Source organism: Pistacia vera, unplaced genomic scaffold (assembly GCF_008641045.1).
Source record: "Pistacia vera cultivar Batoury unplaced genomic scaffold, PisVer_v2 Contig476, whole genome shotgun sequence".
NCBI classification, from domain to species: domain Eukaryota; kingdom Viridiplantae; phylum Streptophyta; class Magnoliopsida; order Sapindales; family Anacardiaceae; genus Pistacia; species Pistacia vera.
In genome coordinates, this window is record NW_022196308.1 from 585,033 (window position 1) to 597,716 (window position 12,684).

At 41.1% G+C, this 12,684-nt stretch overlaps 1 protein-coding gene across 1 annotated transcript; it reads right to left on the bottom strand.

Annotated features, from left to right (window-relative positions):
* Nucleotides 1–5,212: 5,212 nt before the first annotated feature.
* On the bottom strand, nt 5,213–5,765 carry LOC116146308 (protein DOWNY MILDEW RESISTANCE 6-like). The gene is made up of 3 exons (XM_031431716.1): nt 5,571–5,765; nt 5,355–5,502; nt 5,213–5,244 (listed from the first exon to the last, which is right to left on the bottom strand). Exons 1-3 carry the CDS (start codon nt 5,763–5,765, stop codon nt 5,213–5,215), a joined length of 375 nt encoding a protein of 124 aa, XP_031287576.1.
* Between the last annotated feature and the right edge of the window lie 6,919 nt (nt 5,766–12,684).

The following is a 12,684-nucleotide window of genomic DNA, read 5'->3' on the forward strand; positions in this document are numbered from 1 at the left end:
TTCGAATTCACAGAATGGTGAACCGCTTGCAATCCTACAGTAGTATAAGGCCGGAGCCATGGTGGTGCCCATTGCCCACAAAATGCTTTGATTTTCCACTGAACAATGAGAGAAAGCCGAATTTACCACAAGTAGGAATCCACAAGTTTAATTTCAATTTGAAAGCATAGTTACACCAAGAAAACCTTACAGATAATCAATAAGTTAATGCTGTAATTTGGATTGGGATGTAAATGAGTTCTCCCACAGTTTTCACCATTGATGGACCATATGTTAAAAAGAATTAAATTTCAAGTTTTTTTTGTTGTTTATGTTGGAGTTGTCGACTACTTTAGCATTAATGGGTAACGGAGACGCACTCGGGGGTCCCGCTGACCGTAGGCGGTTTTGGGCTTTTCCATGTATAACCGTTGTAGGATTCCTTTTAAGTTATTAATTCCTTTTTGGGTTGGGCTTAGGAATAGGAATTCTTGTAAAACTAGGTTTAATCTCTTAAACCTAGTATATAAACATACTTTTCTCTTGTTATGAGTGTGAGAGCAATTCATTCATTGTAAACGAGAGATGGGCAGGCATATTGCAATAATATTGACTCAGCTGGACGTAGCCCACATTGGGTGAACCAGGGTAAATCGCACATACATATTTTTCTTGTTTACTGTTTGTTGTTTTTTACTTTATTATTTGTTCCTGTTGTTGTCTCTATTTCGTTCAATTGGTATCAGAGCAAGGTTCTGTCAGATCGTGATTTAGAGATTGAGAAGTTCGACGGCAAACACTTCGAGCTTTGGAAACTGCGGATGGAGGATCTACTCGTTGATAGGGACCTGTGGGGTGCAATTGTGAATGATAGGCCAACAGTCGGGACTGCCGTTGTTACAACGGAGTGAAACGCTGGATTGTGGAGTGTCAAGTACGCTTGGGTCTAAACCTGCTGAAGGAGAATTATCAGCGACTGATCGTGCCGCACTTGCTGAATGGGACAAGATGGATCGGAAAGCCAGAGGGTTGATTCGATCTGTCTTGAGGACTCTGTTCTAACGAATGTGATGGATCAGGATACGGAAGGGTTTATGGCAGAAGCTGGAAAATATGTATCTGAGTAAGTCTTTGGTGAACGTGCTGTTCCTCGCAAGAAACTCTACATCTCCATATGCATGATGGGGATTCTGTTGTGCACATCTGGATGAGTTTAATACTCTGGGGAATCAACTGCTGGCTGTGGATGTAGAACTACACCGAATCTGAGAAAGTGGTAAACTGTTATGCTGCTGCTGATACGTGGGACAATCTGATTGTTGCGATTGGTGGTGGAGGATTGACACAGATGTGTGCGAATCTGTAGTTCTAAATGTTGGCAGAGGATATGCGGCGAAGAGGTTCGAGGTTCGTCTAGGTGTTAACTCTAGGGGACGAACCTGATAGAATTCAATGTCGCAGGGAAATCGTGCAAAAATACAAATCGCGAGAGAAGATCTAAGAGCAAGGATAAAAGTAAGATTAAATGCTGGAGATGTCAGGAATTTGGGTATTTTAGAAAGACTGCAGAAAACAAAACGGTGAAGGGGAAGGAAGCTGAAACTTCGTACAAACGGGAATCAAATGTAATATGTATGTGGCTGCTGCATGTATGGCTGGATCAGACCAACAGTTTGGTATTATGTGATACTGTGCGTCGTTCCATATGACACCTCATAGGGAATGGTTTTGTGAGTATAAGACATACAATGGAGGAAAGTTCTGTTAGGAGAAGTATGCTGTGAAGATTATTGGTCACGGGAAAAATCAGGCGGTTGCATGATGGTTCAGTGAGGACGCTCCCTGAAGTGATGCACATCCTGGTATGAGTAGAAATCTGCTCTCGTTGGAACAATGGCTGACGCAGGTATAGTATTAATTGTGACAGAACATCTTGTAAGATGACTCGGGGATTATGGTTATTGCACGAGGAGTTCGACATGGTACATTATACAGGATGCAAGCATCAGTTGTAAGAAATTCTCTCGTCTGGGTGGTATGTTCGGAAAAGGAGGCTGAAAAGAACCTTGATTCTGCACATTGTGGCGCACAGCGATGGGGCACATGGAGAGTCAGCTTTGTCTACTTGGTGACTCAGAATATGGCTAAGGTATTCCTAACTGTTCCATGAGTTTTGGGTTTTGTGAGGAAGTTTACAAGGCAAGCAGAATCGAGTTAGTTTTCAATCAACAGGCACGAGAGCAACAAAAATACTGGAGTTAATTCATAGTGACGTTTTTGGGCCCACTCTAGTGGAATTTGTGGTAAATCCAGGTATATGTATCTTTCATGATGATTTTTCTAGACACTGGTGGGTTTATTTATGCGCAGCAAGTCTGAGGCTTTTGAGAAATTTCGGGAATTTAAGCCTTAGTTGAGAATCAGTTTGACAGGAAGATTAAAGCTTTGCGAACTGATAATGGCGGTGAGTTTTGCTCTAGTAAGTTTGAGCAATTTTGTGGACACATGGAATTGCAAGGCAGAGAACTACACCTTACACGCCTCAACAAAATGGAGTGGGCTGAAGTCTCAATCGGTCACTGTAGAGAAGGCTAGATGTATGCTGAACACGACAGATTTGGGGTCTGAATTTTGGGTGAAGCTACAGCGATGGCTTGTTATTGAAGAATCGGTCTCCCACTTTCTTGTTAAAGACTGCGACATATGACGCTGTTGTGTAGGTAAGAAACCTAATCTGTCTTTTATTCGAGTTTTTGGTTGTGAGCGTATGTGCATGTGCCAAAGGAGAAGAGAAGCAAGCTTGACAGTAAATCTGAGAAGAAGGCAAGTTTGTGGGTTCAAGGATGGCATCAAGGGATACAGTTGTGGAATCATAGAGTAGAAGCATTTATCAGTAGAGATGTAATCTTAGGAGTAGAGGTAAAACAACGTGTGGGAACTCTGAAGATCTTAAGCAGTCAAAGAAAATCAGTTTGATGTGGACTACATAGAGCAAGAGGAGGATATGACTCCTAATGTTGCTGCAGAGACTGAAAATTTAGAGTCTACAGAATCTGACCATGAAGATAAACTTGATATGTGGCTGATGAGGGTTCTATAGATGATTTAGAGGATAATTCTGATGATGAAGTTGTGGTGCCATCAACTTTGAGGAGATCTACAAGAGTTAGAAAGGCACCAGTTCGTTTCTCTCTAAGTGCCTTGAGTGGATTACATGCTTTGAATCTGATTGGTGATGAAACTAGAATGTAAATGAAGCAAGAGCCATGGAAGATGCAAATCTGTGGGAGGTGCGATGAATGATGATGCAATCACTGGACAAAAATAGTACATGGATCCTATGTAAATGCCTAAGGATAGAAAGGCAATTGGTTGCAAGTGGGTGTTCAAAAGAAAGTTGCAGGCAGATGGGACAATTGTAAATAGTAAGGCGAGGATCGTTGCAAAGGGATTCTCGCAAATTGAGGGTGTTGATTATGGTGAGATTTTCTCTCCTGTGCCCAAGTTAACATCAATCAGGTATGTTCTATCTATTGCTGCTGCGTTTGATCTTGAAATTGAACAACTTGATGTAAAGACGGCATTTCTACATGGAGATGTAGAGGAGGAAATTTACATGAGGCAACCTGAGGGGTTTGTATGTAAAGGGAAGAAAGACTTGGTGTGTAGGTTGAGGAAGTCTCTGTATGGGCTTAAACAATCACCAAGGATGTGGTACCAAAAGTTCGACTCTATGTCTTTAGCATGGTTTTAGCCGCAGCAACGTGGATCACACGTGGATCACTGTGTGTATGTAAAAAGGTTAGAAAATGTCTTTGTTATTTTAACCTTATATGTGAAGATGATATGTGCTGATAGGGAATAGCAAGGAGTTGATAAAATCTGTAAGGGTTTGTGGCTGCACAATTTGACATGAAGGATCTTGGGGCTGCAAATTTTATTTTGCGTATGCAAATTACTGAGATCGTCAGAGTTGTAAATTGTGGTTAGGGCAGAGAAAGTACATCGGGAGGTGTTGAAGAAATTTAACATGGTAGATGCAAACTGTGAAGACTCCTAGACTTTGGGAGTGAAATTGTCTACTGATCAGTGTCCTAAGTCTGAGGAAGAGCTGGAAGAAATGACACATGTGCCATATGCGAGTGCTGTAGGCAGTTTGATGTATGCCATGGTGTGCACGCGACCCGATTATGCACAGCAAGTGGGAGTTTGAGTCGCTTTATGTCAAATCCTGGTAAGGAGCTTGGAGTGCTGTAAAGAGGGTTCTTGATATCTTGTGGGACCTCAGATTATCATTATGTTATGGGGCATGGCGACTGGGGATGAGCTAGATGTGATGGGTGTGGATGCTAATTGGGGAGGTGATCTCGATAGTAGGCGTTCCACAAGTGGGTATGTATTCTTATTTGGTGGCTGTTTGTTGGATGAGTAAAAGGCAAAGTACTGTGGCTTTTCATCAACTGAGGCAGAATACACTGGACAATCTGCACAGGCAGAGGAGAGCATAGGCTTCGAAGATTGAGTTTAGAGCTTGGTTTCAAGCTTGATGCTGTGAAGATTGGATGTGACAATCAAGGGGCTATTACTTAGCCAAGAATCCTGCCTTTCATTCGCGATCAAAACACATTGACATACAATACCATTTATCAGGCAAAAGGTGGAGGAAAAATTGGTGTTGTTAGAGAAGGTTGATACACTGTTAATGCTGCAAATTTCTTACCAAGGCTGTGAGCTTAGCAAAGTTTACATGGTGTGTTGATGAGGTAGGCCTTCATTGTGTGAAGTATTCGCCAAGTGGGAGAATGTTGGAGTTGTCGACTACTTCAGCATTAATGGGTAACGGAGACAACTCGGGGGTCCCGAGAACGCTAGGCGTTGTGGGCTTTTCCATTATAACCGAATGTGGTTCATTTTAAGTTATTAATTCCTTTTTGGGTTGGGCTTAGGAATAGGAATTCTTGTAAAACTAGGTTTAATCTCTTAAACCTAGTATATAAACATACTTTTCTCTTGTTATGAGTGTGAGAGCAATTCATTCATTGTAAACGAGAGAGGTGAGACATATTGCAATAATATTGACTCAGCTGGACGTAGCCCACATTGGGTGACCAGGGTAAATCGCGCGTACTATTTTTCTTTGTTTACTGTTTGTTTTGTTTTACTATTATTATTTTATTCCTGTTGTTGTCTCTATTTCGTTCAGTTTAGAGGTTCCAGACATAGCTAAGGAATACTATGACAAATTCCAGAGGAAAACAGATGTTCCTGATATTCCATAATTCACTATACGAAACTAGATAAGCAAGAATGGACAACAATATAAAGATAGTTAATGTTGACTTCAAATTTAATGGATTGCCAAGAGAAAGAAAGACCTGAAGGAAGAAGGATTTGCTGGGCATCTGGTACAAACTTTTGAGCTGAATAACGCTTAAGCTTCTCTTCAACTGGCAGCCTACAAAACTTACGCGCCACTTTTAACGTTTTCTCAACTTCTTCCAAACTCATTCCATGATCGATCACCTACATGTCAACATTTATGTTAATAAAATATGGGATGAAATTTATAAGGTAACAGATCAATCTATCACCTGGAAAAAGCCAAAACACTTGCAGGCATCGCCTATTTGTTGAGCAAGCTTGCTGTCACCACTACCCAAGTCAATAGTAGGGATGTTTTCGCATTCAGAAACTTCAGATAGTCTGCGTCCCTTGGATTCGGGTTTGATGTAACTTTCCGGCAAGTTTGAGTAACAAATTCCAGAATTTTGATTTTTTCTGTCCATCTAAATGTGAAGCTAGTTAGATGAATGAAGCAAAGAAAGGAGTACGTACCTTACTCACAAAGCGGAAACTAAATATGTATAAGCATGGAAGCCGAGGTCTCAGTAGGGTGTAAAATAAAACTACAGTAACATTATCAAAGTAAGATGCGTTTTGTGGGTCAGGTTTGACTTCTCCCGACGCGTTTTGAAATCCAGCGTGGATTTTCCTCACATGAAACTACACCTCATCACCACCAATTTATATATAAAGGCATTACATTAACATTATGTTGTCCCTAATTCCTTGATGGTCAGATTCGTGCTATGCGTCCCCAAGATGTGTCGAAGGTTGATGGCTTGGATCCTCCCACGTGTTGTCTTATCAGCGTTTATCTTCTCTCAAGACGATTACTGTCAAAAGCATGGATTAAGCTGTCATTAGCATGGTTTGGCCTATCACAAGTGTGGAGATTACTGACTCAGATCCTAATTAAGGGGATTATACATGCAAGCAACTCTGTAACACTCACTCTCAACCATTGTCAGACAAGCCAAGTATAAAAGGAGTTCATAGCCTCCATTCCAGGTGATTTCAATATCAGTAAAGTTCATGAGAAAAATACATTGATCTTTTTAGAAAGCGTTTAGAGAGAATAGGTCGCGAGAGCCAAGTGCCTTCCATTAATCTTGTGATCTTCTTTGTAACCTCATTTGACCTTGTAACACCGCGCAATAATAACATGACAGTGGATATAGGTTTGGTTTCCATGCTGCCGAACCACTATAAAATCTCTTTTGTTCTTTACTTTATGACGTCGTTTTAGCGACCTCACTGGTCATAATTAACCACGCGCACATCTTGCCGGGTCCCTTCTAAGGTCGACTGGGTATCTCTAGTTGGTACAAATTATCGCATCAACATTTTGGCATTAGAAGGAGGTACCTTCTCCTTAAATATCTTGCGTGGAGAAAACTCCTCTTCACAATCACCGATTGCAAGCTCCACAAGAAAAAATGGCCCTCACTAAAACTTCTAGAAGCCAAGCCGTTGACCATGAGGAGGGTGGTAATCAGAAAGTCCAGCAATGAATTCTGATAAGCCACCGGCCAATGACCCTGTACTGACTAGTCATCCAGACAGCAAACCCACTTGGAGCGGGTACATCCAACCCCAATGACATCTAGATGGTCGACATGCTAAAGTCACTAACTATTATAAGACAAGCCCTACAACAAAACGCACCTGGAGCGAGGATCCAGCAGCCAGGAAGCCAGCCACAAGTGAACACTCAAAGCCAGCCAACCCCAAGCTGGGAGCTCGAAACTGTAGGTTTCGAGTCCACCTCGTCCAGGCTAGAGAGCATGCGGCATCCCTAGGAGAGAAACATGAGAGCGAGAGGCCCACGGGAAAAACTCCCCTGGCAGACAGCCAGAAAAAGAACCGACGTCGAGGCAAACATAAACCTATATATCTAGATGACAGCCAACCTCCACAAGCAAGCGCAAACATGTGTCGCAGGAGAACCAACCGAGACAATGATAGTACCTATTGCCCTAGTAACTACGATTCAACAACTCAGATAAGTGCACACTGTAGGCTTATTTATCCAAACGCAAGCAGGCAGAATGTCAAGGCCGCTCGATCAAACCACCAATCCGTCAGGCAGAGGCATCGAACCCTCGGGTTAATGATCAGTTAGACCAGGTACAAAGAATACTTGATAATCTGAGAAACCAACGAGAAGACCCGTCAGCAAAGATAGTTGATTCTCCATTTTTTGAGGAAGTGCGGAACACTCCTCTACTCGCAAACTTTAAAGCGCCAGACATAAAGTTTGATGGTAGAGGCGACCCTCAGGATCATCTCAATGCTTTAAATGACCTGATGGAGCTACATCAAGTCTTAGAGCATGTGAAATGCCTCTGTTTTGTGGTCACTTTGGTTAGTGACATGAAGAGATGGCACAAGCACCTACAGGCGAACTCAATGCCCTCATCGCAACAATATGCTGCTCTCCACCTCTAGCAATTCCAGGCAAGAAGACGATTCACCATGCCTCTAAGCTATTTGAGTAACATTCATCAAGAGAAATGCGAGACGCTGACCTCGTTTCTTACACGATTCCAAAACAAGCAAAGCAAGGTAGTGGACGCACCAAAAGAGTCGATCTGAATGCTATTGATCACTGGCATATGGCTGCAAACTGATCTTTGGAAATATCTACAAGCCAAAATAATGTGAGCTTGACACAATTTTTCCAAATGGCTGCCAAACATCAATAGGTGGAAAATTCTATAGCCGTTTTAAATCCTCAAGCACCAACTTACGCCTCCCTTCGTCGGGACAATAAAGAACTAAGAGACCAGAAAAGATTCAGACGAGCTCGCAAAAGAGGGGATGAACATAACTGCCCAAAAAAACATCATCTCGAACCTCGAAGGGAGCGAGAAATGCCCACTCGTTTCAAAAGGTACACCCTTTTATGGCCCCACTCGTGAAAATATTTGCAGTATCAAGTAAAGCAAGGCACCTTCCTAGGCCTGAGAAATTGAAAGGGGACCCGAGAACGAGAAGAAACGCTCATAAGTCCACCGTTTCCACAAAGATGTTGGCCATGACACAGAAGAATGTCGAGCCCTAAAGGATGTTGTTGAAGAACTCATCAAGCGAGGCCACTTAAAGGAATATGTCGAAGAATAGAAAACTGACTGCGAGAACCAACACAAACCATCACCGCTACCTGGCCTTCCTCTCGTAAACCACGTTTGAAGTATCCACGATGGACTGGAACTAACAGGAGAGTCGAATTGTGCTCGAGCTTGATTTGTCCAAGACATGAGAATCAGACCTGTGCTGAGAGTTCTCAGCCTCGAGAACAAGCCTATAAAACGATCAAGGGCGAGAGATTGGGTAATTGACTTTATGGAGGAAGAAGCCAAGATGGTTCAACATCCCCATTACGAAGAACTAGTTTTTAGAGCGCAAATTGGAAACAGCGACGTCTTTTAGATAATGGTGGATGATGGAAGCGCGATCAACCTCATCTACCTTGAGGCTTTCCGCCAAATGGGATTCAAAGAGCAGCACTTAAAGCCTTCGTCAATGCCACTTTATGGGTTTACCAACGACCACATAATCTTGAGAGGGATAATTACATTGGCTGTCGTCATAGGTGAGGGACAACATATCACACAACTGATGGCAAATTTCTTGATAATGAATGGCCCGTCCGCATTCAACATAATATTGGGAAGGCCGATGCTCAAGGAATTGAGGGTCATCACCTATGTTTCCTATCAAGCAGTAAAGTTCCCTACCACGACAAGAATTGGGATAGTTCAAACTTCCCAAACTGACTCTAGAGAATGCTATAATAAGACAATTGCCACAGCCCCAAAAAGAAAAACGACCATCGACCATGGCTATCGCGAAGAACAACTCGCGATTGGGGGGTCCTCAGGACACAATCGACCTCCACATCTGTAAGGAGGATCAACCAACAGGTCTTACGGAGGACTTGTGCAAGATCACCATCAGCAAACTGGACCTAGCCCGGGTTCTCAAAATTGAAAAAAATCTCGATGACATGTTGTCACAAAAGTTGGGCATCAGTGCCGAAGTAATGTGCCACAAGCTAAAATTCAAACCAGAAGCTCGACCCATAGGTAGAAAAAAAGGCCAATGGATGCCAAGCAATTATGAGTGTTAAAAGAAGAAGTTAAAAGACTCCTTAGCAACAACTTCGTTAGAGAAGTAAAATACCCCAGTTGGCTAGCTAACCCAGTTCTCATGCAAAGCAAAATGACAAATGGCAAACCTGCGTTGACTTCACCAACCTCAACAAGGCTTGCCCGAAGGACAGTTACCCGCTATCTCGAATAGATCTATTAGTGGACGTGACAGTTGGGCACGCCCTACTCAGTTTCATAGATGCATATTCGGTATACAACTAGATCCGATGGACACTCCTAATGAGGAAAACACCTCATTTATTATCGACCGAGGAATCTACTACTGTAAAGTTATGTTGTTTGGCCTCAAGAACGCATGAGCGATTTATCAACTCCTCGTTAATAAAATGTTTGCAGAACTCAAAGGGAAAACGATGGAAGTATATGTTGACAATATACTGGTAAAATTGAAGGTTGCTGAACCCTGTGTGCAACATCCTAGAGAAATTTTTTATATCTCTGAAAATAGTGATGGCAATGGGCCAGGCCGGGACTGGGTACCCCTTGGCCCAGGCCCAAGCCCAACCTCAACCTCATGACATAGGCCCAAGCCGGGCCTGAGCCCATTACGGGTATGATAAGCAAAGCCCAAGCCCGGCCCGATGGGTTTTTTATAACCGCAGGCCTGGCCCAAGCCCGCCTTTTTTAATAATGTTTATTTTTAAATATTAATAAATTTCAAATTTTTTTAATATTTTTATTTTTAGAAATAGTTTTTAAATATTAATTGAAGCTATTTCCGCAAATAATTTAAACAATAAGTGAGCAATTAAAACTTCATAATATTTGATTATACTAACTTTTCAGCTGTGCATAATATGTTATGGTGAAATCCACTTTTATAAGTTGAACCAAACCCATCTAATTCATTTAAAGGCAATTTTAACATGTTAAACCTTCAATATGGGATGAAAATTGAGATTAGGGTTTGGGAAAAATAGATATATATATATATATATATATGTAGGATAATATTGTAATTAAATATATAGTATAAGGGTAAATTAGTAAAATTAATACTAAAATTTTTGGGGCGGGGTCGGGCCTAAAGATATACCCATGCCCAGCCCGTACCCGAGGTCGGGCCTTAAAATCAAGCCCAAGCCCAAGCCCAAGCCCAAGCCCAAGCCCGCCAACCTCGGGTAAAGCCCGCCCCTTTTAGGTCGGGTTGGGCCGGGCCGGGTACCCAAAACTGTCGAGCCGATTGCCATCTCTTTCCGAAAATACTAAATGAAGCTAAACCCTCTCAAGTGTGCATTCGAAGTAGGATCAAGAATGTTCCTGTTAGAGTAAGTGCCTTAGAGCCAATCAATTATTGTAAAATTAACTCTTTGTAATAATGTTTATTTATTAATAAAAAGACATATTCTTCTACATCATGTAAGTCATAATTGTGTGTATTGATATATGTCTTTAGGATGGTAGAATCATGACGAGGGTATCAAGTGTTTCAAATCTTGATAGTGAGAACCCTATGATCACATATGGTGGCCATTCTAGAAATGTCTATAGCCCCAGTATTATTTTGACCAAGGACACAGATAATACGGTAAGACTATCATAGTATTGAACGACCCCGTCGAAAGACAGTGACTGATCTCACTTGTCATGGTTGTTTGTTGACAATCTGGTGCAACACATGGGTGCTTGCTGTAGGCAAGTTCACTGGTCAGACCCATTAGAGGATTCCATATGGATGGTAACCCCAGTGTCTATGGAATAAATCCTCTAACGAATGGTGGTGCACGTGATCCTTAGACTTGAGATCACCAGAGCGCCTTGTGCACCGATTGGTGTAGTTTGACACTAGCCCAATGTAATTCTATTAAGAGCTATCAATACAGTAGTGATTAGCTACATCGATGAGATAATGTATGATGAAAGGATTTGATTGCACGGTAACCATATCATTGATAGGTAGCTATTTTTCTGAATCCGAATATATCGTGTGGCCATGATGCCTTGCTAGGGGTCAATCTTGGTCTGCATGTAATGAGACGATTAATTAGTGTTAATCGCAATACTACTCACTACTGATATGATAAAAGCCTACGGGTCACACACTTAGAAGATAATTTAAGAATCAATTTGTGAAAATGGTATTTTCATCTTTTAGGATGAAATGGTATTTTGCTAATCTCACAGTACAATTAAATTTGTTGAGGTTGTTGCTTGTATTTAATTTTAATATTAAAATTAAAATTAGTGAGATTATATTTAAATATATGTGCGCATATATTTAAATGAATTATTATTAATTAAATGTTAATATATATTCATAAATATATCAATTGATTTTTAATGATAATAATTAATTAAATTTAAATTATCAATTAAAGGGTGTTTGGTTGCAAGGGTGGATTAGGGTTGGACCCTTGGCTATTCCTTAGTGAAATAGGGTTTTAATTGTTGCACTATATAAGTGCAACTTAAAATTAAAACAAATATAGAATATTCATTAAAACAAAACGCTAGCCACACCTACCTTTCTCTCTCTCACGTTTTTCACATTAGTGGTGAGAAAAAATCTTTTCTCTTTTGATTCTTGAAGCCTCCTTGTTGTTCTAGCAAAACAACAGTGGGTTCTCCAGATTGTCTTCGTGTGGACGACGTGAGTGTGATTCTAATTTGAATCGGGAAGTGAAGTAAAAATCAGAGACATTGAAGGAGCCTCCTACGTTTGTAAGTAAATCTGAATGTCTGTATGATTTACTGTTAAATTAATTTTTATAATATATTTGTAAACATTATAGTCTTTACCTGGATTTTGGGTTTGAGTGATTGATTGATTTGTTTTAAATTATCTTTTTTTCCACAAATCCGATCAGTTACTAACAATGGCATCAAAGCTAGGTGATCCGTTTACAAGTCGTAAAACACTTGTGAACTTGAGTGGAAATGGAATTGCAAGTTATAACACACTTGCAAATTCGGTTGAATCAAAAATAGCCAATCGAAGTCCTAAAACACTTGGTACATAGCATGTGGTTCACAAGAATTGTAATTCAGCCCAAGCCCAACGAAGGAAGCTAGCCCAAGTTGTCCAAGAAAACAACTCATTCAAGCAAGGAATTGGCCCAAATTATGCAAGGAAACAACTCAGCCCATGTGCATAAAAGAGACATTTCGGCCCAACCCATTCAAGCACAAATTCTTTAAGTGAAGTCCAAGTCCAACAAAGAAAAGGCCCAAGCATTCAAAAGGTCCA